The sequence below is a fragment of the Schizosaccharomyces octosporus genome (assembly GCF_000150505.1).
Source record: "Schizosaccharomyces octosporus yFS286 unplaced genomic scaffold supercont6.2, whole genome shotgun sequence".
Classification (NCBI taxonomy): Eukaryota; Fungi; Ascomycota; class Schizosaccharomycetes; order Schizosaccharomycetales; family Schizosaccharomycetaceae; genus Schizosaccharomyces; species Schizosaccharomyces octosporus.
In genome coordinates, this window is record NW_013185620.1 from 1086470 (window position 1) to 1108723 (window position 22254).

Genomic DNA, 22254 nt, shown 5'->3' on the forward strand with positions numbered 1-22254 from the left:
TAAGATCTAGAACATTATTAAAGGGAAGAATCAGTATTAGGAAGATTTGACTCATTTGAAGGATGCATCAGCTCTGCCCAGCTTAAAAACGGTGGAGCTGGCCATTGCCGATCTATGTCTATATTTAGATCGAGATCATCTGCAGACGGGAAAGTGTTGCGAACAAGCAGTGACGCTGGATCAGACAGAAACTCCGTGTTAGAAACAGACGAGGAAAGGAGATTGGACTGTGGAACATCAGCGTTTCTTTGATCAAACCTAGTACTTTCATCGACTGATAGAGGATCTGAGATGGACGCTCGTTGTTGTTGCAAGTGATCATTCTGAGACATATCTCCAACCCACGACTGCCACTTTCGGAAGCTAAATTGGAAGTCACTCGATTCAGGAACAAAAGAAAAGGCTTTCTTATTTGTAAGCTGTTCTGAAAGTTCTTTCAAGGTTTGCAAGTTAAGCCGAGTAATTTCATTTCTTTGAGATAAAAATTCCAGAACTTCCCACAATTTGGATACAGCATTGCTAATCTCTAGGGAAGGCTCGTAATGAGAGCATAATATCAAGATAATACCACTACACGTTGGAAGATACGCGTCAAAGAACGAATAGCTAGACAAACGCTTATTTTGAAACAATTGATGTGCGATATTAATGATCCGAGAAGAGCTATCGACACACATATCTGCATATTGAAGATTTTCTGGGCTAAGATCTCTTCCTTTATATTTAAAAAGTAATACAATTCGTGTAGCGAGAATGACAGCGTTGTCGTAAATCATTTGTAGTTGAGCATTTAAACGGAAATGAGGATGATGCGGCGAAGACTCATCGCATATAAGAGAATGGTGTAAATTGCGTTTCCAAAGCTCAAGACGGGCATATAGCCTTCGAACATGAGATAGTTGAGTATTAAAATCGGATGAAGCTTTCCAGTACAGGCAATCACACACTTCACTGGTAATTCTTGTCAACTCTATTACTGCGCACATATTAGTAACCATTGAAGGAATACCAGGTATTTCCAGATCAAACAATATACTCGGATAAGGGGTAGTGATATTATCTAAAGCGATACTAAACGGTCGACCTGTAGCAATACTAATGAACCGATCAAGACAAAACACTGACCACCAAAGACGATTCCGAAGTTCTCTAGAGCTTTGACTAAGGGTAAAATCCTCACAGTTTTTATGTAATCCTAATGAAATAGCCGTCTTAACCGCCAAACCAAAGTAGGAATAACTAGCCTTTTGATATATTGTAGGTTGAAGATAAAGAGCGATTAGTATAGCAGATTGGATAGTGTTTGTATTAGCCTGAAGTAAAACCATGGGGAAGATGCTAACGGCCGCTGAAAAGAGCCGATTTCCTATAACGCAAACTTGAGAACTTGCTGCGACTGGGTCAGTTTGGTGTTCAATCATATATTGATTTCCAAAAGCGAGTACTAACAATAGTATACATAGGAATCCAGGATCAGTCTGATTTTTTATTGAGAGAAAGATTTCCAGGCGAATTTTGAAAAATGAGGCATGGTAAAAAAAGAGATTAGTTTGGATGTTCGTAAAAAACGTATTCACTAAAAATTCTGTTACGGTGAGAGAAGGGATAAGGTCACGAGCATGAGAGAGTAAATATTCATCTAATTCTGAATTAAAGAAAAAAGAGGTAGGCTGGTTCTGTAAAATGGAATTCTTAGTAGAAAAGTCGGTTAGGCAAGTATCCTTTCGAATTCGTTCAAAGAAAAGGTCTGAGGAGGTAGGTCCCAAATACATCGTATCCTCCATTTTCCCTACTAATAGTGACTCATCAAAACCGACAATTGGTTCGTTTTTTAGCGATTCATGAGAAAAAATAGGATCTTTGCTGTTTGGAACGGAAGCATCGTAATCGTCATCATTGCTAATATGGTTTTTCTTTAGTTCGTTGTTAATATTAACAATAGGATCCAAACCATTTAGGATATTAGGGAGCTGATCAGAAGTTAAACTTTCATGCTCAGACAGTTTTTTGGATACTGCAACCAGATTTTTTGTGTCCAAGTTAAAGTCTGGACAAATTCTAGATAAAATATACTCAAAGCACAATTGGCGTTCAGACAATTCATTCAAGTATTCCTTAGATGGGAGTTTACTTTGATTTTTTTGCGTATAAACGCAATCTACTCCAAGCAGGCGACAGTTCTCACAGGGATCGTTTCCGTCACATTTGATCTTCTTTTCTCTACAATGTTTACAAGCGCGAAAGACCCTTCTTCGTTGTTCGGGAGGGACGCGTCGCTTCTTCTTTTTTTCTAGTGCCTTGACGTCCGCGTATAATTGAGTCTTTATAAATCCCAAATTTTCATTCATATCAAATCAGTCCCCTAATCCATCCCAAGTCTTCAAAAGATTCAAGACATTCAACCAAAAACTAATCAATTCTATTTTTGTAAAACGAATTATTTTCAATGTGGTCATAAGGAATCAGAATCACTGGATCAATGCTAAGTGTCATGTATAGTAATATAATACAAACCAATATATGCTTAAAAGTAATGCTAATATAAATTAAGAAATGTTTTTACAGTTAAGATTGTATGATATGCGTTTAGAACTGTACACAAATATACTAAGCAAAATATTATATGCCTATATAACAAAGTTTTGGTATGTCTTTATGCTAAATAGATACTTCACATTAAATATTGGGGTTTATGCTTTTGCATAATTATAGGTTACTCTATGTTACAACAGTTAGTTTGCGGATTTCCAATTTGCAGTAAAAAGAAAGAGAGCGAATTGCAAATGAACGTAGTATAATACTGGGTCCGTATGTATATTTTCCTTTAGAATATTGTTTAATTATAGGAAGGGCAATCTATTTTCTATAACACAAGTAGCGTTTACCAAAATTAGATATGTTCTCCAATTTAAGGAAAATCAAATTAATCTTAGTCCGTTTACTATACAGTTTCTGATGAAATATATTTTCATATAAAACCTAAATATTATTTATTTCCTCAACTAAACAAAATTAAGATCCCAGTATAAACACCATATATAACATAGTAGTACCCAAAACTTTTTCTTTAAACATCCAAAACCTATAATAAACAAATTATACTCTTTACTTTAACGTCTCGTTTTGCGAACCTCATTTGGATTCTTTCTACCAGCACCAACGTTGATGCGCATATGTTCCTTGGGGGCACCCGTCAACAAAGAAGGCAAATAATCTTGATCCATAAGATCAACTTCCTTTTTACGCTGCATATAACGAACAGCCTTTTGATATTCTGGTTGATCTCCACGCAAGATGAGATTTTTCTTACCCTTGCCACTTGCGGTACCATGAACTGGTTTAGGAATAGCATACTTCGTACCACGGGTCTTCCATTCAAAATTCTTTTTCAAGTGAACCTGGAACTCACCTTTGGAATTAATGCTACAGGTGGTCTTAATTAGAGTATCACCTCCACAGGAAGGACAGAATGTTTTCGACATGTCATTAACAATAGCAAAGCAACCATGACAGCGAAGTACGAATCGCTTGACATTCTGAATCTTCAGTCCATCCGAAGAAACCAAGTTTAAGCCTATTTGTAACATAACATTCTGCATAGCAAAATCGGTGGTTGCACATGCAACCTTTAAGTGAGAGGGTTGAACGACACTTTCACCAGCACTATCTTGAGCCTTCTTCTTACGAATATTGGAAGGGGTAATCCATCCATCATCTTCCTCTTCTCGGTCTTCTTCTTCTTCCTCAGTTAACTTTTGTTTTTCATCACTCTTAGAAGCACCATTTTCATTTTCAGCCTTCTTTTGTAATTCCATCACCAATTCTGTATTTTGCTCGTCCTTCTTCTCATTTTCCTTCTTATCTTCAGATGGTGATGAATTTTCTTTTCCGCGAGCTTCATTATTAAGATCGGCAGGAGGTTTACCGTTAATTCGCTTTTGGCCAGGATATTGGCGAAGTCTCCAATCTCCACCATTGAATTCAAATTCAAGTTCGTATGTAAGGGCAAGAATGTGAATATCAGTAATGGATAAAGAAGCGAAATCACCAGTTTGCTTTGCAAAGTCAGAAACTACACCAATCGTTAATATCAAAACTCGTATGAACTTAGGATATGAATCCTCGCTATGATAACGTTGAGAAAAACAAGCTTCTGCTCAATGCCAAGATGAGAACAAACGCTTCACGGTTCTTCTTGATTCAATACATTCATACTACCGTTTCCCATCCATTGTAATATTCACATATATTATAATGTCTTTTTCTTTGAAGAATTCATTTTCACCAAATGTAAAGTTTACTCTCCACATCCAATTCATAAGCAAAGCCTTATATAAAACTTACCTCTTTTTATAAATTCTTGCTTAGGAACTCGCTGGATGACTTGACCGCCCCAAAGCTCAAAATTTCTACGTGAAACATCGTCTCGAATTTCTTGAATAACTCGAGGTGTAGTATAAAACTTTTCAGCAGAATTCCTTAAAAGAGAACTCGAGCATATGATCCCACCAGTATCCAAAACCAGGTGAGTGATTGATTTACTCATATTATTATGAATTAGTATGGTTTAAGATAAAATCGTTGACACCCTAGAACCGAACTACTCTTCTCATTCTAGCACGATAACCTTTGGTGATGCAACACAGCGCATTATTCTTTTTAACGAAAGTTTTTAGACCTCATTTGTTGTCATTTGGTATAAACAAGAATCTTACAAATACCAATTTATTGCCATATGGAGAAGTTTGTATTCTCTTAGCTTTTTTTGTCGTTTGGATCTTTTGTCGAAATAGGTGTTGCATAAGGAAAGAGTATTTTGGCAAAATCAGGAAGGAGAAGACGTTTTTGATTTTCTCGCGTCAAGTTCTTTGATTGTTGTAGCGAAAGACAAGGCTTCTGTTGATTGAATATAAAGAAATGATTAAAGAAACAATCATTGACGAAAGTAGAGAATTGATTTCGGATGAATTGGTTGCTCTACAGTCTATTTATCCTGAGCTTGAATTGGATGGCAACAATTGTGGTCGCGTTTCCATTCCTGTGTCAACAGAAGATACGTTTTATTTATCTTTTCCTGACTTAAAGACGAATAAATTAGACACTATAGCAGTTAAACACTTTCCTGCTATAGAATTAGAGTTTTTTCTTCGACAAGGATATCCTCAAAAGTCGCCTCCTGTATTCTTTGTAAAATCATCATGGCTTCCTATACAGAAAGTACGTGCTTTAACATCCCATATGTTGGCACTGTGGAATGAAATTCATGACTGCGTTCTGTTCGATGCAATTGAACTTGTGCGCTCTGATGCATCATCGGCATTTCATTCTCCAAAGGAGATGGTCTTTCCACCAGGTTCAGAGAGTTTGAAAGAAGAAGTTCTTGCAACTGATAAGCATGCTACTTTAGCGGAATTTGAAAACCGTAAGTTTACGTGTTTAATATGTTTCGATCAATTCAGCGGTAAAGATTGTTTTCAGCTCGCTCGTTGTGGTCACGTATGCTGTAAGCAATGCCTCACAGACTACTATTCTGTATGTATTGAGGAAGGGATGTTTTCTCAGTTGAAGTGTGTCGATTTGGAATGTGCTAAAACTGCTCCTATCTTATCCCTTGAGGAAATGGAAATGATTGTAGGTTCAGATTTGAGAAAGAGATTTCAAGAATTAGACGAAAAAAGGAGGTATGAAAACGACACAAATATTGTATTTTGCCCACGTAAATCCTGTCAGGGTCCAGCGAGGAGAGATCCTGGTCAAAAATTAGCAATCTGTCTGAAATGTGATTTTGCTTTTTGTTCCTTTTGTCAAGCATCGTGGCATGGTGACTTATCTGCCTGTAGACTTCAGGGTGATTCTAAGAAGCTAGTAAAGATGTATTTAGAGCATCTTGAAACAGACAAGGACAAGGCTGAAGAACTTGAAAAGCGTTATGGTAAACGCATACTGGACAAACTTGTCGAGCAAGTTCGAAATGACGAAGAAGCCGAGCGTTGGGCTCTTTTAAACGGCCAGCGTTGTCCTACTTGTGACCGAGTCGTTGAGAGGATAGATGGATGTTGTCACATGATTTGTCTTTGCGGGACTCACTTTTGCTTTCTTTGCGGTGCTTATCTTATGGAAGCGAATCCTTATATACACTTCAATGACCCTAGTAGTACGTGTTATGCGATGTTATTTGCTTCCCCAGAAGAGAAACAACGCTTTTCCGAAAACTGGCTATGAATACAATAAGAAATTGGAAGCATCTTCTTAATTATGAGGATTTATGAGGATAAAGGACAAAAAAAATGTACATTTAGATTTCTAGATTATTTATTTACCCCTTAATAACATTTTTTGATGAACTTGGTCAAACTAAGGATTAGTAGGATTAGGGAAAGAGTGTAGGCTTTTCATAAATGCTCTCACGACTGAGAAGTCTTCGGTAGAAAATGTATTATCGGCGTTATCATCGACAGCAGCGGTTTCTTTATTATCGGATTCCTGTGGATCTTTAATATGTGAACTTGAATTGTCAGAAATCTTCTGTGGATATGTATATCCTTCTTGAGGATGGTACTGTGGCATATTTTCGATTTTTTTTAAAGCAGTCTGAAGACTATGAGTAGCGTTCAACTGCATTAGAGTTGTTAATCAACTGAATTTATTTCCTGGTTATATCCACTTACCATTCGAGTTGCTAGCAATGTATATGCATTAGGAGCCATGTAAATATTTTCGTTGCAAACAAAATAAGTATTTAATGGTCGTACTTTGTGAGGTTAGTGTTCTAGTCGGAAGAGGGATGAATGCGATTGATTGTTTCAACATGCATACCTTCTTGCTCGTTGAGCCGATGTTGCTTTTGAATAATCCATAAAAACGGAGGTCTTTCTTGAGTTACGACGAATTGTGTTCCGGTCAGTCTTCTTAAATGATTATTTAGATCACCCAAATCGAGAGCATTAAATTGAGATTGCATTTTTAACATTTGATTATTGGATTTATGATCATAAAACGGAGAAAATGAAAAGTAGTCAAGAACTAAAACTGTCAGTATAGCTGGAAAATGGCATCGCACATGTACAGGGCTCACGCTCTACCGATTGTAGACACATTCAGAACAAGGATCTCAACTTAGAGATAAAGAAGAGATCATTCCAAGAGGAATTTTGTAAACATACCATTTTCGGTCCGCAGACCTCCCACAGATTGTACCCATTCAGGCATCCGCCATTGTATATTGCTGAGATCGAGAGAAGGTGTGGATGACATTGTCCTATTTAAAACAAAAGGTATACTATCAAGAAAGTAGGAATGAAGTACAACTTTTGAGAATAATAAATAATGGCAGTTTCCACGCAGACGAATAGAGAACTACGAATATCTTTCGTAGTTCGTTATAAAGCAAATAAATTTGTATTTAGTTTAAATATAAAAGATCAAAGAGGAAAACAAAATATTAGTAAACACTTTATGATAGTGACAACAAGTAGGATCTGTAACTCGTTGTTCGGTACAATAACCAACTGAAAATTTGGTTTGACTTGAAAGTATCACAATGCTGGTATGAATAGATAATGTATGCTTTAAACTATTTAGTTGATATTTGCTTTTCGTTATTGCATAAATAAATTACGGGCAAACCTGGCGATGCCAAAACAATACAACGAATATAAAGGAAAAGCAATTTAACTAGGGTGTTGAAACTAAGGATGTTATTAATTGAGTGAGCAAGAGATTGTGTACCTAATAAGAATGTACAAACGAAACCGATTAAGGATAAATTAAAATATTTGAATCAACTAAATTCAAATAGCTGCTTCATTCAAGCCAGTTTTCTTTTTTCATTAGGCATGACACAAAATTGCCTTTAGCGAACATAGGAATTGTGAGTTCAGGCTGTTTTCAAGCTTTTGAACAGCCTTTTCAGAATAATTTGATTCATATAACGACTTTGGTGCATCCTTTGTTGAATAGTAAAGATATTTAGTTTGTGTAGAATGATTGCGATGTCAATGACAATTTAAGAGGTAGCATGACTAGCGACGTACTTGCACGAAAACGAATGTACCTAGAATTATAATATTTAAAAGGATTTTTACCTTTCAGTTACATATTAATAAGTGTTACACGCTTGTAATGAGATGCGACATTAGCACTCGGCCAAGTGATATATAGACCGGCGTCTGTATAAATTATTGGGAAACATGAATACCATGTAAAACTTGAAACAGTTTGTTCCATGGCAAAGTTATAACAACACTTGAATGACGATGGGAAGATATTTCTAATACTTAAAATAAGGCCTCTTGATGTAAACCGATTTAAAAGAAAGGAGGCTATAATAAATTAGAGCAAAAATGAGATGCACTAGAATTTTCAAATATTGAAAAAAGCGAATTGGTGGCACGTTTGACGAACAATCATGGGAAGAAAGGCATTGAAACCGTATACGTAAACCTGGCCAGTTTCAGCAAAAAAAAAAAAAAAAAAAAAAAAAAGAAAAGGAATGGAAAAATTTTGTACCCTTAAAATAAGCAAAGACGCTTTTCCATCCGAATTGACTGACCCTAAATCCAAAAGACGTTACTCTTGGTGATAGCCTTCTCGAGATTATCAGAAATAAGAAGACAACAAAAACTTTAGAAACAAATCCAATCGACTCCTCAACAATGATAGTTAGTCAGCGTCACCCGGCGTGGCCTCCAACGTTGTGCACATGCAAAATGGCATAGACATAAAGTCCACTAAAGGTACCAAAAAATGTTGTAGAACCAAATAAGTATATAATACGAGGTGCTAACTCATCTCTAGTGTACATCGTTAGATATAGCATAAGACACCTTCTTCACAGACACCTCAAATGATATGAATTCGAAGCAGTCCACACGTTTTTGAAAAATTTCATTGAATAGGGCAGTCAATGATAAAGTCCTGGATGCTCTGAATAATCATTTGGTTTGGAAGGAAAGCTAGGATTAAGTGATATAAACCGACCTTGTTACAGTAATTATACGTTTTGATTTCCTTTTATTCGTATACCTTACCAATACAGGAAACATTAACGTTTCCTATGTTGGTACGACCTAAGACGATCATATAAAAGATTCCTTTTGTAGGAGCTGAAAACAAATCTAAGCGCCTGAAAAACTTTTCCTTTCTGCTAGGAGCGATCGATCGACTAGACAAGTTTCAAAGGGAATTCATGAACATCTAAAAGACAAGAGAAACTACTTACTCGCGAATTTTTTTTCAAAAAAAAAAAGAACACGAAAACTAATTGTAGTTAAATAAAAGAAAGAAAAAAAAAGCGACAGGTATTGTTTATACCTGGGTTGGTTGAAGACACTCCTTTAATATTTTCGGTTAGAGCAAAACATTATTCGATTTCAACTTAGAATATAAACTAGGCGAAACTTTATAAATTCGGACAATCCTATAATGACGACCATGCATATGTCTGTGTCTGTGTCTTGTATTTTATTTATTTTTTTTATTCTTTGCTAATTTAGAATGGTATTACGAACACAAATCTTACTCCACTTTATTTCAATTCGAATCTATAGCTTTGGGAAGGCAGTATTCTCTACAACTAGGATAGGAAAACCCCAAGTAACATGTTAGTTGGAAATCATTATGACATAGAATGAATGTTAATACCGTACTAAAGAGGAATTTGAAGATAATATTCTATTAGCCATTAGAATATTGCGATGTTCCATAGTTGTAAATAGGAGGAATGAAAAAGTTAAGAGCATTGAGAAAGGTACTTTTTAAAAACACCTCCGTATTAAATTACGCTTTTATGAATGTGTACAGAAGCATTCTCAAGTAATTTTTTCTTTGGTATAATAAACAGACACAGGCATGCACTTGAGTTATGACTCTCATGTTAAGTTGGATAATAACGGACGGAGTCGAGTTGGTGAACTAGAGTAGTACTTTTCCTTTTTATAAAAAACAATTCTACATTTCATGATCGAGTGAATTTACACTACAAAAGTCAAAGAATCCTTCTTAGGAAAATCAAGGAAAAAGTGAGAATCTAGTATTCATGACGAGCCTGGTTAAAATATCATAAAGTTTCTTTAATGACATCGGAGCCTGTAATGTTGAAATTATTTACTTTTGGAGTGGGTGACTTACGGCTTAAGCGGCGGCGCCGTAGAGTCGATCACCGATGTCTCCAATGCCAGGGACGAGGTAACCTTGTTCATCGAGACTCTTGTCAATAGCACCAAAGACAAATTCGACATTAGGGGTATTCTTGAAGCGTGCAACCGCTTGTGCACTTGCCAAAACACCAACAAAGACAATGTGCTTACAGCCCCATTCTTGGAGAGTAGTAATCACCGCCTGAGCAGTACCACCGGTAGCCATAACAGGATCCAACACAATGGCGACTTCTGTAGAATGCTTTGGAAGCTTATTGTAATATTCAATTGGTTGTAAAGAGCTCTTTTCTCGGAAAATTCCGATATGGTAGATCGGTACATCTGGTAATACTTTGGAGAAAGCACTCATCATGGACATGCCAGAACGAAGAACTGGGACTATGGACACGGAGGAAACGTTCAAAGACTTTGTGGACTCATACGCCAAGAATCGAGAAATTTCGTCAACCACACCTCGCACTTGCGAAGGCTTCAAGGACAAGTCTCGAAGGACGGAGATTAACTCGTTTACAACGGGATGATCAGAAATAGTAATGTTTTTCATGGTTTCAACAGAAGGGGCAGAAACAGCAGTCAAGGAGGTCGCGGTGTTTGTCATTGAGAAAAATCGTTTCTTATTTCTAAAGCAATTGAAGAGTGTCAAGAATATTAAACAAAGAAAGGGCTAGTTCAACAATGGAAAAGAACCGAAGCAAAAATAGAAAACCTAATACAGATTTTTCGTTTAAATTAAAAAAATGTAATGAATGAATATTTATTTTTGAGGAAATCCTTTCAATTTATAGCATTTTCCCTTTTCTTTGTTTGCTCGCCTCCTCGGCATCTCCGCGGTCGAGCAACCTTGTATATCAATAATGGCTACTTGATAGTGCTGGTGGACGGCATAGCATATGCTCTCTTTTCTTAAAGAATATGCTTATAAATCACTAAAGAAACCTGCTCATCCCAAGAAAAGGATTCAAACCGCGGCTTGGCCGTGGTATTAGAGACTTCACAAAGCTGTGACATGTGAGAATGTGTATCACAAAGAAAGTCATTGGGTGGGATAGTATCTTTCTTATAAACACTTCTCCTATATAAAAAAGTCGTTCCTTCCTTTGTGTGCAGCTTTCTCCTAGAACTCTTGTCTTTGGTTTAAAAGTACCATATCATCGTAGCTTCTTTGTCAATTAAAAGGACTTTCTCAAATTTGTAAATAGGATTTAAGTATACGATATTCCTTCTCTATCCATCTCATTTTGCTTTGCTGTTCGCCTGAACTCCTCCTTCTTTGTTTTCAGAAATTGTTCTAAATTGTGAATTTCTTTCCTACTTGTTTCGAAATGACTACAGAAACAATTGCAGACATCCTCTCTTTACAAAACATTCGCCTCAAGGCCCAAAAAGTTTTAGCCGTTGCCGAGAAAAATGAGCTACAAGCCTTTGTTTACGATCCCACCAAGCTTAACGCCGTGGCAGACTTTGTGGTATCGATCATTCAAGCAGATTTCAAAGGTAAATATGAAACGATCCCTCCTCATGGAAGATGGCAACACTTTGAGGTTGGAAATAATCCACGACTTACTCAACTGATTGATGTTTGGACCGACCAAGGGGTATCATCTCTTGAAGTTTGCAAACGTGTCTTGGACATAACCTTCCTTAGTGTTTTGCTAGATGCAGGTGCCGGTGATGCATGGTCGTATTTGGATGGCGTAGAACGCTATAGCCGTAGTGAAGGGTTAGCGGTTGCTAGTCTTCGTTGCTTTGAGAAAGGCATGTTTTCCCAAAATCCTAAAAATCCCCATCAAGTAGACGGTGCTGCTCTAAGTAATTTGAAAACAGAAGCGTTGGCTGAGGGTTTTCAAGTTTCCAAACAAAACCCAATTGCTGGCATAGAGGGAAGAGCATCCATTCTTCGGGCTTTGGGAAACCAATTGAAGGATTCTCGTCCTAGTTTTTTTATGGATTCTATATTTCCAACGGGGGATTTCTCTTCGGAATGCCTCAATGTTGAAACGCTGTGGTCTGAATTACAAAGAGTATTAATGCCCATTTGGCCTGAGCGTACAAAATATGAAGGGGAGAATATTGGAGATGCTTGGTATTTGTCAACCATCGACTCTATACAACCTTTCCATAAATTAACGCAATGGCTCACATACTCTCTCTTGGTCCCTCTAAACCGTTTGTTACATGTACAAATTGTCAATGAAACACTTTTAACCGGATTACCCGAATACAGAAATGGAGGGCTTTTCGTTGACCTTGGCGTATTGAAGCTTCGTCCCGAATATCCCGTTACCGAAGAGTATGAACCAGGCAGTGTTGTCATTGTTGAATGGAGAGCCATGACCATTGTCTTGCTTGACAAGCTACTAAACTTGGTAAATGAGCGCTTGCAAGAAGAACTAAAGGCCCCACTGTCCTTGGCGCAAATGCTGGAGGCCGGAAGTTGGAAATCCGGAAGAATCATTGCTCGCAAATTACGACCTACAAGTGCCGGCAGTCCTATTCTCATCAAAAGTGATGGTACACTGTTTTAGTTTTTATGATCTCCTTTTCTTTGTTATTGAATGAAATTCCAGGCGTTTATGAAAAATTTTCAAACTAAATAACGGTTTTCCGATGTAGAACAGCTTGTAAACGTCCTCCCCCTTTTTTTAGATTAAAAAAGAAAAGAAAAAAAGGCTAAAAGTTTTTCGTAGAGATGCAAACAAATGACAAGTATTTTCTCTTCACATATTTCAAAAACGTAAATGTAGCAAACCCATTTATGATGACCATAAAACTATTAAAGAGAAATCCTTAAATGCCCAAAATCAAAGGTCAAGCATTCAATTCGAACTCTGTCAAGTCATTGAGAAATCAAAAAGATTCTCTTTTCTTATTAAATCTCTGCGATTCTTTCTTCCAATTCTGTTTGTTTACATGACCCATAAAAAGCGCCTACCTTTTTCCTTGCTTTGTCGCTTAAAGAACAGCCAAATCGATCATCAGCGTACCGCGGATGTCCCGAGGTACATACGTATCCGACAGACCAAAACAATAGACTTTATTTTAGCTTTTCCTCCCATTATGTTTTACGTTAATATCCTCGGCAGCTCCGTGGCTTCGCCGCCATTATATAACCTTGAAAGAGGTGTATGATAAACAACAGATAGAGTCAGAAAAGGGTATAAATAAGACAGCGTCCGCCACAAAGACATTCAACAACAGAATTGATTTATACGTTGACAATTGGAAGAATTGCAATTGGGTTCTTTCAAATTGAAGTTTTCTTAATTGGACTGTTTACGTAGAACGTATTTCCTCACACACTCTAGTTTCCTAAAGCATAGCATAGTATACAATGTTGGCTACTGAACAACCAAAGCCTAGCTCTCATGAACAGACTCACCCAAACGTCGAGGTGAAGAAACCTCTGTATACACGACCGGTTGTTTTGACGACTTACCCAACACAAAACAAGTCTGATCCTTTCCCTCTAAATTGGGGAGCATCGTCACCTCAGAAGCGTGGCCCTATAACGGTTGCTCGTTCCATTGAGACCCTTCCTCACAGAAACGCTATAGGAGCTCATGGCGGTAGTTACTGCGTCTACAACTCGTTGGCCGTGGCCGGTGGGTTTTTGCCAGCTGATCATCACCCGGATTTTACTCTCACAGAACCTACCTTTGATGTTCCTAAAGTTGCTTCCTGGCACGACAAGAATAAGATTGTGGCCATGGATCCCTATGGTCATGACACCCCTCGTTATTTCAAAGAGTACTTGGAGAAGGGATATGACATCCGTCCCACCATTGCTATTACTCGCGCAAACATCCGAGTGACCGAAATCCAACGCTCTGTCGAAAATGGGTCTCTCAAGGTAGACGGCAAAATTGTACTCAACAAGGAGGGAGACATTGCCGTCACGAAGGTGGCAGTAGAGCCCGTTTGGTATCTTCCGGGAGTCGCCGAGCGATTCGACGTGGACGAGATTACCCTTCGTAGAGCCCTATTTGAACAAATGGGTGGTGCTTATCCAGAATTAATTACCCGTCCGGATATTAAGGTCTTTCTTCCACCCATTGGCGGTGCTACTGCTTACATCTTTGGTCCTCCCGAATACTTGAGTGATCCCACGAAAAAGTTGGCTGTCCGTGTCCACGACGAGTGCAACGGATCTGACGTTTTCCAAAGTGACATTTGCACCTGCAGACCTTATTTGGTTTTTGGTATTGAAGAAGCCGCCAAAGAAGCACAGAATGGTGGTGCTGGTCTAGTAGTTTACTACCGCAAAGAGGGCCGTGCTCTTGGTGAAGTCGTTAAATATCTGGTTTATAATAAGCGTAAGCGTACTGGAGATACCGCTGATCAGTACTTCCGCCGAACTGAAGAGTTGGCGGGTGTTCGCGATATGCGTTTCCAAGCTTTAATGCCAGACATCCTCCATTGGTTCGGAATTACCAAGATTGATCGCATGCTTAGTATGTCGAACATGAAGTACGATGCAATTGTTAATTCTGGAATTCCTATTTTGCAACGCGTCACGATTCCAGAAGAGCTCATTCCTGCTGATTCACAAGTCGAAATCGACGCCAAAATTCAATCTGGATATTTTTCTGATCAAAAGAAAGTCACAGAAGAGGACTTAACCTGTGTTCACGGACGTACCTGGTGATGCAGAATTAGTTCTTCTTTTCATGTAATTGTCTTTTGAAATTTTGTTAGTTGCATTCATTGTTTCCTCATAGGTTCAGGTTTTGTTTATGCCCTTTACGAGCCATGTCTATTTACCTTTCACCTTCGTGTTAATAATATTTTTCTTTTTCTTTTAGTCCATCCCTTGTAAAATGCAATGTAAGCTCTTAGAGTAGAGAGTATTCTCCCATGAAAATACTGCATAACATTTGCCAACACATTATCACACAAGACTTTCTCTAGTCATACAGAATGTTAAATTTAACTTGTTCGTTCCTTTTTGGTGCTTCTGGTAAAGTAAATAGTACATGTTTGGCGAGAATGATTAACATTGTCAAATTTTCCATCTTTGCGACTATATGAGATGCCTCAAGCAGGCTAAACAAGCAATCCTTCCCAAATCAAATACAGCTTTCGACTCGTAAGTTTCGTACATACTTCACGTTCGTAAAACATAAAAATAGGTCAAACAATAAACTCATTCATATTTCGTCGGGGATTATCGTACACAGTTGCATCAGAAAAGTTTTCAATATTACAGAGCGTCTCTGGACAAGTATTATACTAAAGATAAATAAAGCTATAATTCAAGACAAATAAGCATTCGAAAAATTGAAAGCAACTAGAGAACAGCGTTTGTTTTGTAGTAAGCGTCTTCCATTCTTGTAGTTGTAAAGTATTCCTAGGAAATACCTTCATCCAAAAACATTGTCAGCTGAACTAACAGACTTATTTAATTATACTGTCTATAGTATTACCTAAGCCCTTCATATAGTAAATTTCTTCAAAAAAATTGATATATAAAAAGTAGATACATGTTGCATTCAAGTTGTTTTACTTTTTTACCGGCAGACGAATATGCGAAACTCGTTTTTTGAATGTTATAATAGTAAAGAATACTACTAGAATATGTTGTACCTATGTTGGTAAATTTCTCTGTCGAAGGATTCTCCTTTTTTTAGGTTGTCGTCTATTTTCTTCCTCTTTTTTTTTTTAATAAATAATTACCTAAAGGACTGTATCTGAACAGATACTTTCATTTCCATCCGCAATAGTGGAATCTTGCTTCTTTTGTATCATCGAGTTTTAACTAAATACGAACGATCGATCTCGCTTTCACCGGTATAATATAAATTAAAAATTTTAGCTGGAAAGTTCAATTATTCTGGTCATCCTGAAGATCAAACTTAAAAAAAGAACTGTTTGGGGGAATTTACGATATTTTGGGATAGGCAGGCTTTCAAGCAGATATCCATATTCAACTTTTGGTATACCTAAACATTAACAAGCATCTTGTGCCGATTGCTTGGATTCTCTCTGCTAATGAGTTCTTTTTTTTTGCACGCATACTACTAATAAAACAAACTTGAAGGGTCCTTAATGAATGGAATGAAAGCCCAACATCCATCTAGCATTCTTATGCTCAAACGGAAAAGAGCATTGGAAGCTTGTGACTCTTGCAGAAAACAGAAAACACGATGTCTCGCTGGACCACCTGACGATGAAGATCGCACTTGTTTGCGGTGTCGTTCTTTACAATTAGAATGTAGCTTGGCTAAATCTAGCCAGACTCTCCGCAAGCCAGATGGCGACACCTTGGAATCTTCAGCAGCAACCATTCTCAATGTAAATCTTGAAAAAAGGTATGCTCTTTGTAAGCATCAAAACGGTGCATTTTCTTCTATTTCATTGTTCTTTTCCTAACTTCTCATTTTAGACTCAAAGTTTTGGAAAAGGCCGTAAGCTCTCTTTCAACATCAGCCCTCCATACACAACCGACTTACCCTTCTGAAGACATATACCTCAATGGTATTCTCTCCCTTGAGGAAATTGAGCTGTTATTAGACATTTTCATTGAGCGCTATGGTAAGCGTTGGCTATCACTTAATTGTAGTGGTGCTGAATACCTTGAGTTTCTTTACCGGAAATCTCACCTTATGCTTGTAACAGCTTGCGTTACAGCTCTTCGGCACAACCCTTCTCTTAAGGCACGCGTGTATTCACAGTTACTTGATATAGTTGATCGCCTCGTTTCACAGGAATTACTTACTGCATCACCATCTCTGCAATTTTTTGAAGCTGTCTCTATATTATCTTTATATCAACCTCTTCGCTATGTCCAAAAACAAGATCTTTGGCTTCTTAGCGGGTTTTCCCTACGGCACCGCATCCTCTCAAATACCCAAGGGTGGTTTAATGGATTCGTAGGTTCTCGATCAACCCTTACTTATTTAGATATTGTTCCTGCCCGTACTTGGAATCATCTTTGCCATGCTCATTTACTCGTGTGCATAGGATATCGTCGACATGCTATGCTTGAAGAAACAACATTTGATGAATGTAGAAATATTTTGACTAACTGCAAAGCTAATGAATTTGATGGAAATATCCTTGGTATGTTGTCTGTTTACTCCTTGTTGTATCGTTTGCTTCGTTCGTCCTTTGATTTAGATTATGCCGTTTTTCAGCTCGAAGAATGGCGAAAGGAATGGTGCCATCTATGGGAACAACCTGAACCATTATATTCACAGGTTGCTTATTTTTATGCTTACAACGTTATTTATGAAATTGGCATCCAAATGACCTCGGATTCGAAGCATTTCACTAATATTGCAAAATACGTTAGTATGCTTGAAACATATGCTTTAAAAACTGTTGATTCTATTTTTGAACTCTCTGCTTATGATATGTCTCGTTGTTCCGACCACGTTTTGTTTCATGTGGCCTTTGCCTGTGCTAGTATGCTACGATTAATGTATGCCGCGAAAACCAAAGACATCGGTTCTCTAGCTGTTCAAACAGAACTTTTGAATGAAGTTGTCACAAAAGCATGGAAATGGCTCTTATTGATTAGCGTCGATCAATATCATCTGGCTACCAAATTCGCTACCTACTTAAAAGAGTACCAGGCTACTGTCAACGACGTGGACCCAGAAACGTTCCTTTCTTCCTCCAAAACAGGTTCTTCTATCGTTCCTTCTCCTTCTGATCCAACTACAGCCCCGTCCACATGGTATAGAGGCCCACCTCGGGCGGTATCCGATGCAACACTGCAAGCATTAAAGCCATATAATTTAGGAGTGGCTACTGTGGAACACGGTTAATACTGTTGTCTCATTCTTTTCTTTGAATGATAAAATTCTTTCCTTTTCTTTGTATAATGGTATGTAACAAAAAAACAAGAGGGATCAGGGTACCGCGGAAGAGCCACGGAAATATGAATGAAGTGTATAACTAAGTATCAGACTTTGTTCATATATATGAAACAAAAATTCCTGAAATATGCCCTTTTATTTTACAAATATTATCGTTTTCGTATCCAATTATTCTCGCTCTTGTGTGTCGCATTCCCGTCTCCATCTTAATCCTTGTTAATTCTTACATGTCTCGTTCTGATTTTGGGCTAAATAATGTGCATGTTCTTCGTCAAACTGTGTATTTATTATCGTTAATGACAATTATTCGTGACAAAGATACTAGTCATTCAGAATTTGTCCGAACGTCAAATATGATCATCAACATGCTGGTACAAGAGGCATTGAATTATGTCCCCATGAAGAAACGTCTTATTGTTAGTGGTTCTGGCGGTACGTACAACGGACTAGAGCCTGCTCAAAAAATATGCGGTGTAAGTATTCTGAGAGCTGGTGAAAGCATGGAACATGGCCTGAATGCTGCTTTTCAATCTGTGCCAATTGGAAAAATCCTTATCCAAAGAGATGAGTTGACTTTCGAGTCAAAGCTTTTATTCTGTAAATTGCCCAAAAATATCGAAACCTATCTGGTTTTCCTTATGGACCCTTTATTGGCAACCGGGAATTCTTCTATTCTTGCCGTACAAGCACTATTACGAAAAGGCGTACCGGAGGAAAATATTGTTTTTCTCAATTTGATATGCTGTTCCCAAGGCATCGAGAATATAGGAAAGCAATTTCCTAGACTCAAGCTGGTTACTGCAGCTATCGATCCAGAACTAAATGATCAACGGTATGTTTTTTATACTGCTTTCTACTTTTTAAGCTGTACTAACCCTTCTTTAGCTATGTTTTACCTGGTTGTGGAGACTTTGGAGATCGCTACTTTGGTACTTGTTAAACCGTCTGTAAACATTTGCACATAAAACGCCATGTATGCTTACGATTCTTTTTACCTTGTATATCTATTTATGTAAGAATATATATTGTTGAACAGACTATGCAATAATGTCTCATTTAGTTAAGTGAATAAATATACAATAGACGAATATGGGAAATTATAAGGGTTATATAAAGTCGTTGTCCTATTCTGCTAAGTATAGTAAAAAGCCAATTGCTCAACAATTTCGTTGTTGGAAAGATCATGCTAATCGAGAAAAAAACTTCTTGGCGAGTAGATTCATTGATATAAAAGAGGTATAAGTAACGTTTCTACTAGTTTAAATAGAAAACAAAACTCTCAATTATCAAGTACGGCTTTTTTAAACAACCACCCTTCTAAACTGCATAGTTTATTATATTAATCCTTTTTATAATTATCTTTTGGATGAAATGAGACTTATATCAGACATCATTAGACTGAAAATGAAATGAAAGAACTTACCCTGTTTACGGAAAAAACGTACATAAATAAATAACATATTATTAACGTAAAGAAAGACATAACATCTTAATCATACAAAAATGGAAAATAAATATCTAAAAATAAATAAAATGAAGCCCTGATACCTGCATTGATTCAAATGAAAATGCTATAGCTATTTTTCGTCAATAGGTGATTTTGATATAAATACATAATAAATCAAGGAATCAAGGCAGAAATTAACTAATCCAAAACCAAAAAAATTTAAACGAAACGACTAACAATTAGTGAGATACGTAAAAAGAAAAAAAAAAATATGACTTATGGCAAACAACCAACTTCTTTGGAGTTAAGACTGTGAATATCGCTCTTCTCTTCTTCTTTGCTTGGCAAACCATCAATGAAGTAATCAGAAGAAGTGTCAGTTGTATCTTCGAGACTGATTAAGAACTCCTCTGTTTCTTGAGGTGTTTCACTTAAGAATTTCTCACCAATCTCAGTGACAGGGAACACATAGCAGAGCAAAATATGGGTTAAGCCGCTGACTATAAATCCCAAAAAATAATTGAGATTAAACATGGTATTTGCGGCAGCCGGCACTTTCTGACCGGTGGAGCCAGCCATACCAACAATGTTTATCAACATGCCGCAAATATAAGAAACAAAGCCACGGAAGTTAATCCCCTTGTAAAAGTAATAGCAACTGGAATCATCGGCTCTATAAAGATGTGAAGTTCGAATATATCCTTTACGGATTATAAAATAGTCAGCAATGAAAATTCCGGCAAAAGCGGACATGAAAACGGAGTAAGAAGAAAGATAGGTGGTAAAATTGTTGCTAGAACTGAGCAAATTCCAAGGGCACATACAAATTGCAATTATGGAAGCGAGATAAGCACCACGGCGGACATTAAACACAGTAGGAAGTAATGCAGAGACATCGTTACCGGCAGAAACAGAGTTTGCAGCAACATTTGTACCAAGTTGGGCAACACAGAGACCGAAAGCGATGAAAAAAACACCAGCTCGGACGCCATGGGCATTTGAATGATTCAAAAAAGCTGAAAGAAGTTCAGTTGGGTCCCAATAAGCGTTGCCATAGATTGACTTGGAAGCAGAACTGACGAGGATACCAATCAAAGATGTGATACCAAATGAGAGGGGTACAGTAATAATTTGAGGCCAGCGATTGGCATTAGGTGTAGTTGCAAATCTCGCAAAGTCTGGACTATTGACGGCCAGAGTAGCAAAACCGTCCAAGACAGTTACGATGCCATTTACGACAGTCCAACCATGTTCCCACGTTGAAAGCCTTGTAGGTTCGTGAATGACAGGACCGGCTCCTTTGGCTTTAACGAGGGCCCAAATTAAAAAGGCGACAGCGGCAGGAGGAGCGATAAAAGCTTTCATGGTAAAAAGATGGCGGATTTGATGAACTGGAAACCAGATCGCAACATTTGAAACGAGCCAAAAGATAAAGAAGCCCACCCATTGGTAAGTTTGGGTACCACTTTTCTCCATGGTATTGTGGATATGGGAAAAGGAGGGCCAAATAGATCTTATCATTAAAACAACACATTCACCTCCAATCCACGCGTGGACGCCAAACCAAATGCAAGCCATAGCACTGCGATTCAAAACGGGCCAGAAAGAACCCCATATACCAAATGAACATCTGGAAAGTACAGGAAAAGAAATATGATAGACGGCACCAGGACGACCAGTTGCGGCGATCAAAAGACCACAAATCATGTAGCCTACCCAAACGCAAATCCAAGCTTCCCACCAATTGAGACCAGCTTCAATGGCAGTAGCGGAAATCATCCAGGTATTAATGTTTACAGACTCGGCGAGCCAGAAAGAAACATAATTCCAATAACCCCAAAGACGCTTGCTGCTAGGGACAGGATATAAATCTTCGTTAGTCAACATTCGTTGCTTTAAAGATAAGCCGGGCTTTTGTTCCAACAAAATAACATCTTTGAGTTTTTTGTAGACTTTATTTTCTGTGATTTTTTCCATATTGCCCATGATTAAAAAAAAAATAAAAATAAAAGACGGTACTTTCCAAACAATAAAATAAAACAAAAGAGAAGAAAAAGATTAAAGAAAAAGGAGAAGAGAAAGGAAGCCAAGAAAAAAAGTTCGTGAGGGACAACTGTCTATAAAAGATTTTCAAAGGAGGTTTTGTACGACGAAAATTTTTTCGTGATATTTCGAATCCAAAATAGTATACAAATAAATGCTTTTTTTTTTTTAGATTCAAACTGGCTTGAAAGGAAGGATATAAAGCGGATATTTGCCCAATACTGCAGGGCGTGGTGTTTGGGAAAGACAAGTTTCGGACGCACACAATGAAAAATTTTATGCAGGGACGAAGCATACGATTAGCACAACTTCGTTAACCAAATAAGCTTTTTCGAAACGAACAAAACAGTTGTAACTCCAAAAACAAAATTTCGCGCTATGAACCTGTAGAAGTAAAATGCGGCAAATGTGTTCTCGAAGAGAGCTGTAGGGAGTAAGAACAATTGTTTTGTTATTTAAAACCGACGGCCTTGAGTCTCTATTTTATTTTTAACTGTGAATGTTCCTCGCAAAGTTTTGGAAGACGATTGAACAAGATGTCCGTTCAGGTGGACAAAAAAAACAGCCAACGAAAAATGGATAAAGAAAGGATTAAAGAGAGTCTAATGGAAAACACTCCACAAAAGAACGGGAAGATTTGAAAGCAAACAAGAAGTGCAATGGTTTCAATTTTAAAAGGACTTTGAAAGGACTGAGCAACGTTTTCTTTCCTTGGCGAATTAAGGAAGTAAAGAATATCAACTGAAAGCCAAAGGAAAAGAAAAAGATGACTTTACTCGTGCAAGGA

The 22254-nt window shown here is 37.6% G+C and overlaps 10 protein-coding genes across 10 annotated transcripts; 5 read left to right on the forward strand and 5 right to left on the reverse strand.

Annotated features, from left to right (window-relative positions):
- Positions 1-17: 17 nt before the first annotated feature.
- On the reverse strand, positions 18-2348 carry SOCG_04888 (transcription factor Thi1; the record flags this gene model as incomplete). The annotated part of the gene is made up of 1 exon (XM_013164035.1): positions 18-2348. One exon carries the CDS (start codon positions 2346-2348, stop codon positions 18-20), a length of 2331 nt encoding a protein of 776 aa, XP_013019489.1.
- Positions 2349-2934: 586 nt separating this feature from the next.
- Positions 2935-4604, reverse strand: SOCG_04889 (ribosome biogenesis protein Nob1). The gene is made up of 2 exons (XM_013164036.1): positions 4345-4604; positions 2935-4072 (listed from the first exon to the last, which is right to left on the reverse strand). Exons 1-2 carry the CDS (start codon positions 4544-4546, stop codon positions 3111-3113), a joined length of 1164 nt encoding a protein of 387 aa, XP_013019490.1. The 5' UTR covers positions 4547-4604; the 3' UTR covers positions 2935-3110.
- A 134-nt stretch (positions 4605-4738) lies between these two features.
- Positions 4739-6352, forward strand: SOCG_04890 (ubiquitin-protein ligase E3). Its single transcript, XM_013164037.1, has one exon. The coding sequence runs from the start codon at positions 4918-4920 to the stop codon at positions 6220-6222; it is 1305 nt and encodes a 434-aa protein (XP_013019491.1). The 5' UTR covers positions 4739-4917; the 3' UTR covers positions 6223-6352.
- A 2-nt stretch (positions 6353-6354) lies between these two features.
- SOCG_04891 (mediator complex subunit Pmc5) lies at positions 6355-7254 on the reverse strand (the record flags this gene model as incomplete). Its single annotated transcript, XM_013164038.1, has 4 exons — positions 6355-6615; positions 6669-6751; positions 6817-7023; positions 7164-7254. 4 exons carry the CDS (start codon positions 7252-7254, stop codon positions 6355-6357), a joined length of 642 nt encoding a protein of 213 aa, XP_013019492.1.
- A 2877-nt stretch (positions 7255-10131) lies between these two features.
- Positions 10132-10701, reverse strand: SOCG_04892 (uracil phosphoribosyltransferase; the record flags this gene model as incomplete). Its single annotated transcript, XM_013164039.1, has 1 exon — positions 10132-10701. The coding sequence occupies one exon, from the start codon at positions 10699-10701 to the stop codon at positions 10132-10134; it is 570 nt and encodes a 189-aa protein (XP_013019493.1).
- A 508-nt stretch (positions 10702-11209) lies between these two features.
- SOCG_04893 (DUF1688 family protein) lies at positions 11210-12818 on the forward strand. The gene has a single exon (XM_013164040.1). The coding sequence runs from the start codon at positions 11480-11482 to the stop codon at positions 12680-12682; it is 1203 nt and encodes a 400-aa protein (XP_013019494.1). The 5' UTR covers positions 11210-11479; the 3' UTR covers positions 12683-12818.
- A 472-nt stretch (positions 12819-13290) lies between these two features.
- On the forward strand, positions 13291-14963 carry SOCG_04894 (GTP cyclohydrolase II). The gene has a single exon (XM_013164041.1). It carries the CDS (start codon positions 13489-13491, stop codon positions 14800-14802), a length of 1314 nt encoding a protein of 437 aa, XP_013019495.1. The 5' UTR covers positions 13291-13488; the 3' UTR covers positions 14803-14963.
- Positions 14964-15673: 710 nt separating this feature from the next.
- SOCG_04895 (transcription factor) lies at positions 15674-18194 on the forward strand. The gene is made up of 2 exons (XM_013164042.1): positions 15674-16465; positions 16540-18194. Exons 1-2 carry the CDS (start codon positions 16203-16205, stop codon positions 17924-17926), a joined length of 1650 nt encoding a protein of 549 aa, XP_013019496.1. The 5' UTR covers positions 15674-16202; the 3' UTR covers positions 17927-18194.
- Positions 18128-19102, forward strand: SOCG_04896 (uracil phosphoribosyltransferase). The gene is made up of 2 exons (XM_013164043.1): positions 18128-18809; positions 18863-19102. Exons 1-2 carry the CDS (start codon positions 18205-18207, stop codon positions 18915-18917), a joined length of 660 nt encoding a protein of 219 aa, XP_013019497.1. The 5' UTR covers positions 18128-18204; the 3' UTR covers positions 18918-19102.
- A 332-nt stretch (positions 19103-19434) lies between these two features.
- Positions 19435-21747, reverse strand: SOCG_04897 (uracil permease). Its single transcript, XM_013164044.1, has one exon. The coding sequence runs from the start codon at positions 21408-21410 to the stop codon at positions 19701-19703; it is 1710 nt and encodes a 569-aa protein (XP_013019498.1). The 5' UTR covers positions 21411-21747; the 3' UTR covers positions 19435-19700.
- Between the last annotated feature and the right edge of the window lie 507 nt (positions 21748-22254).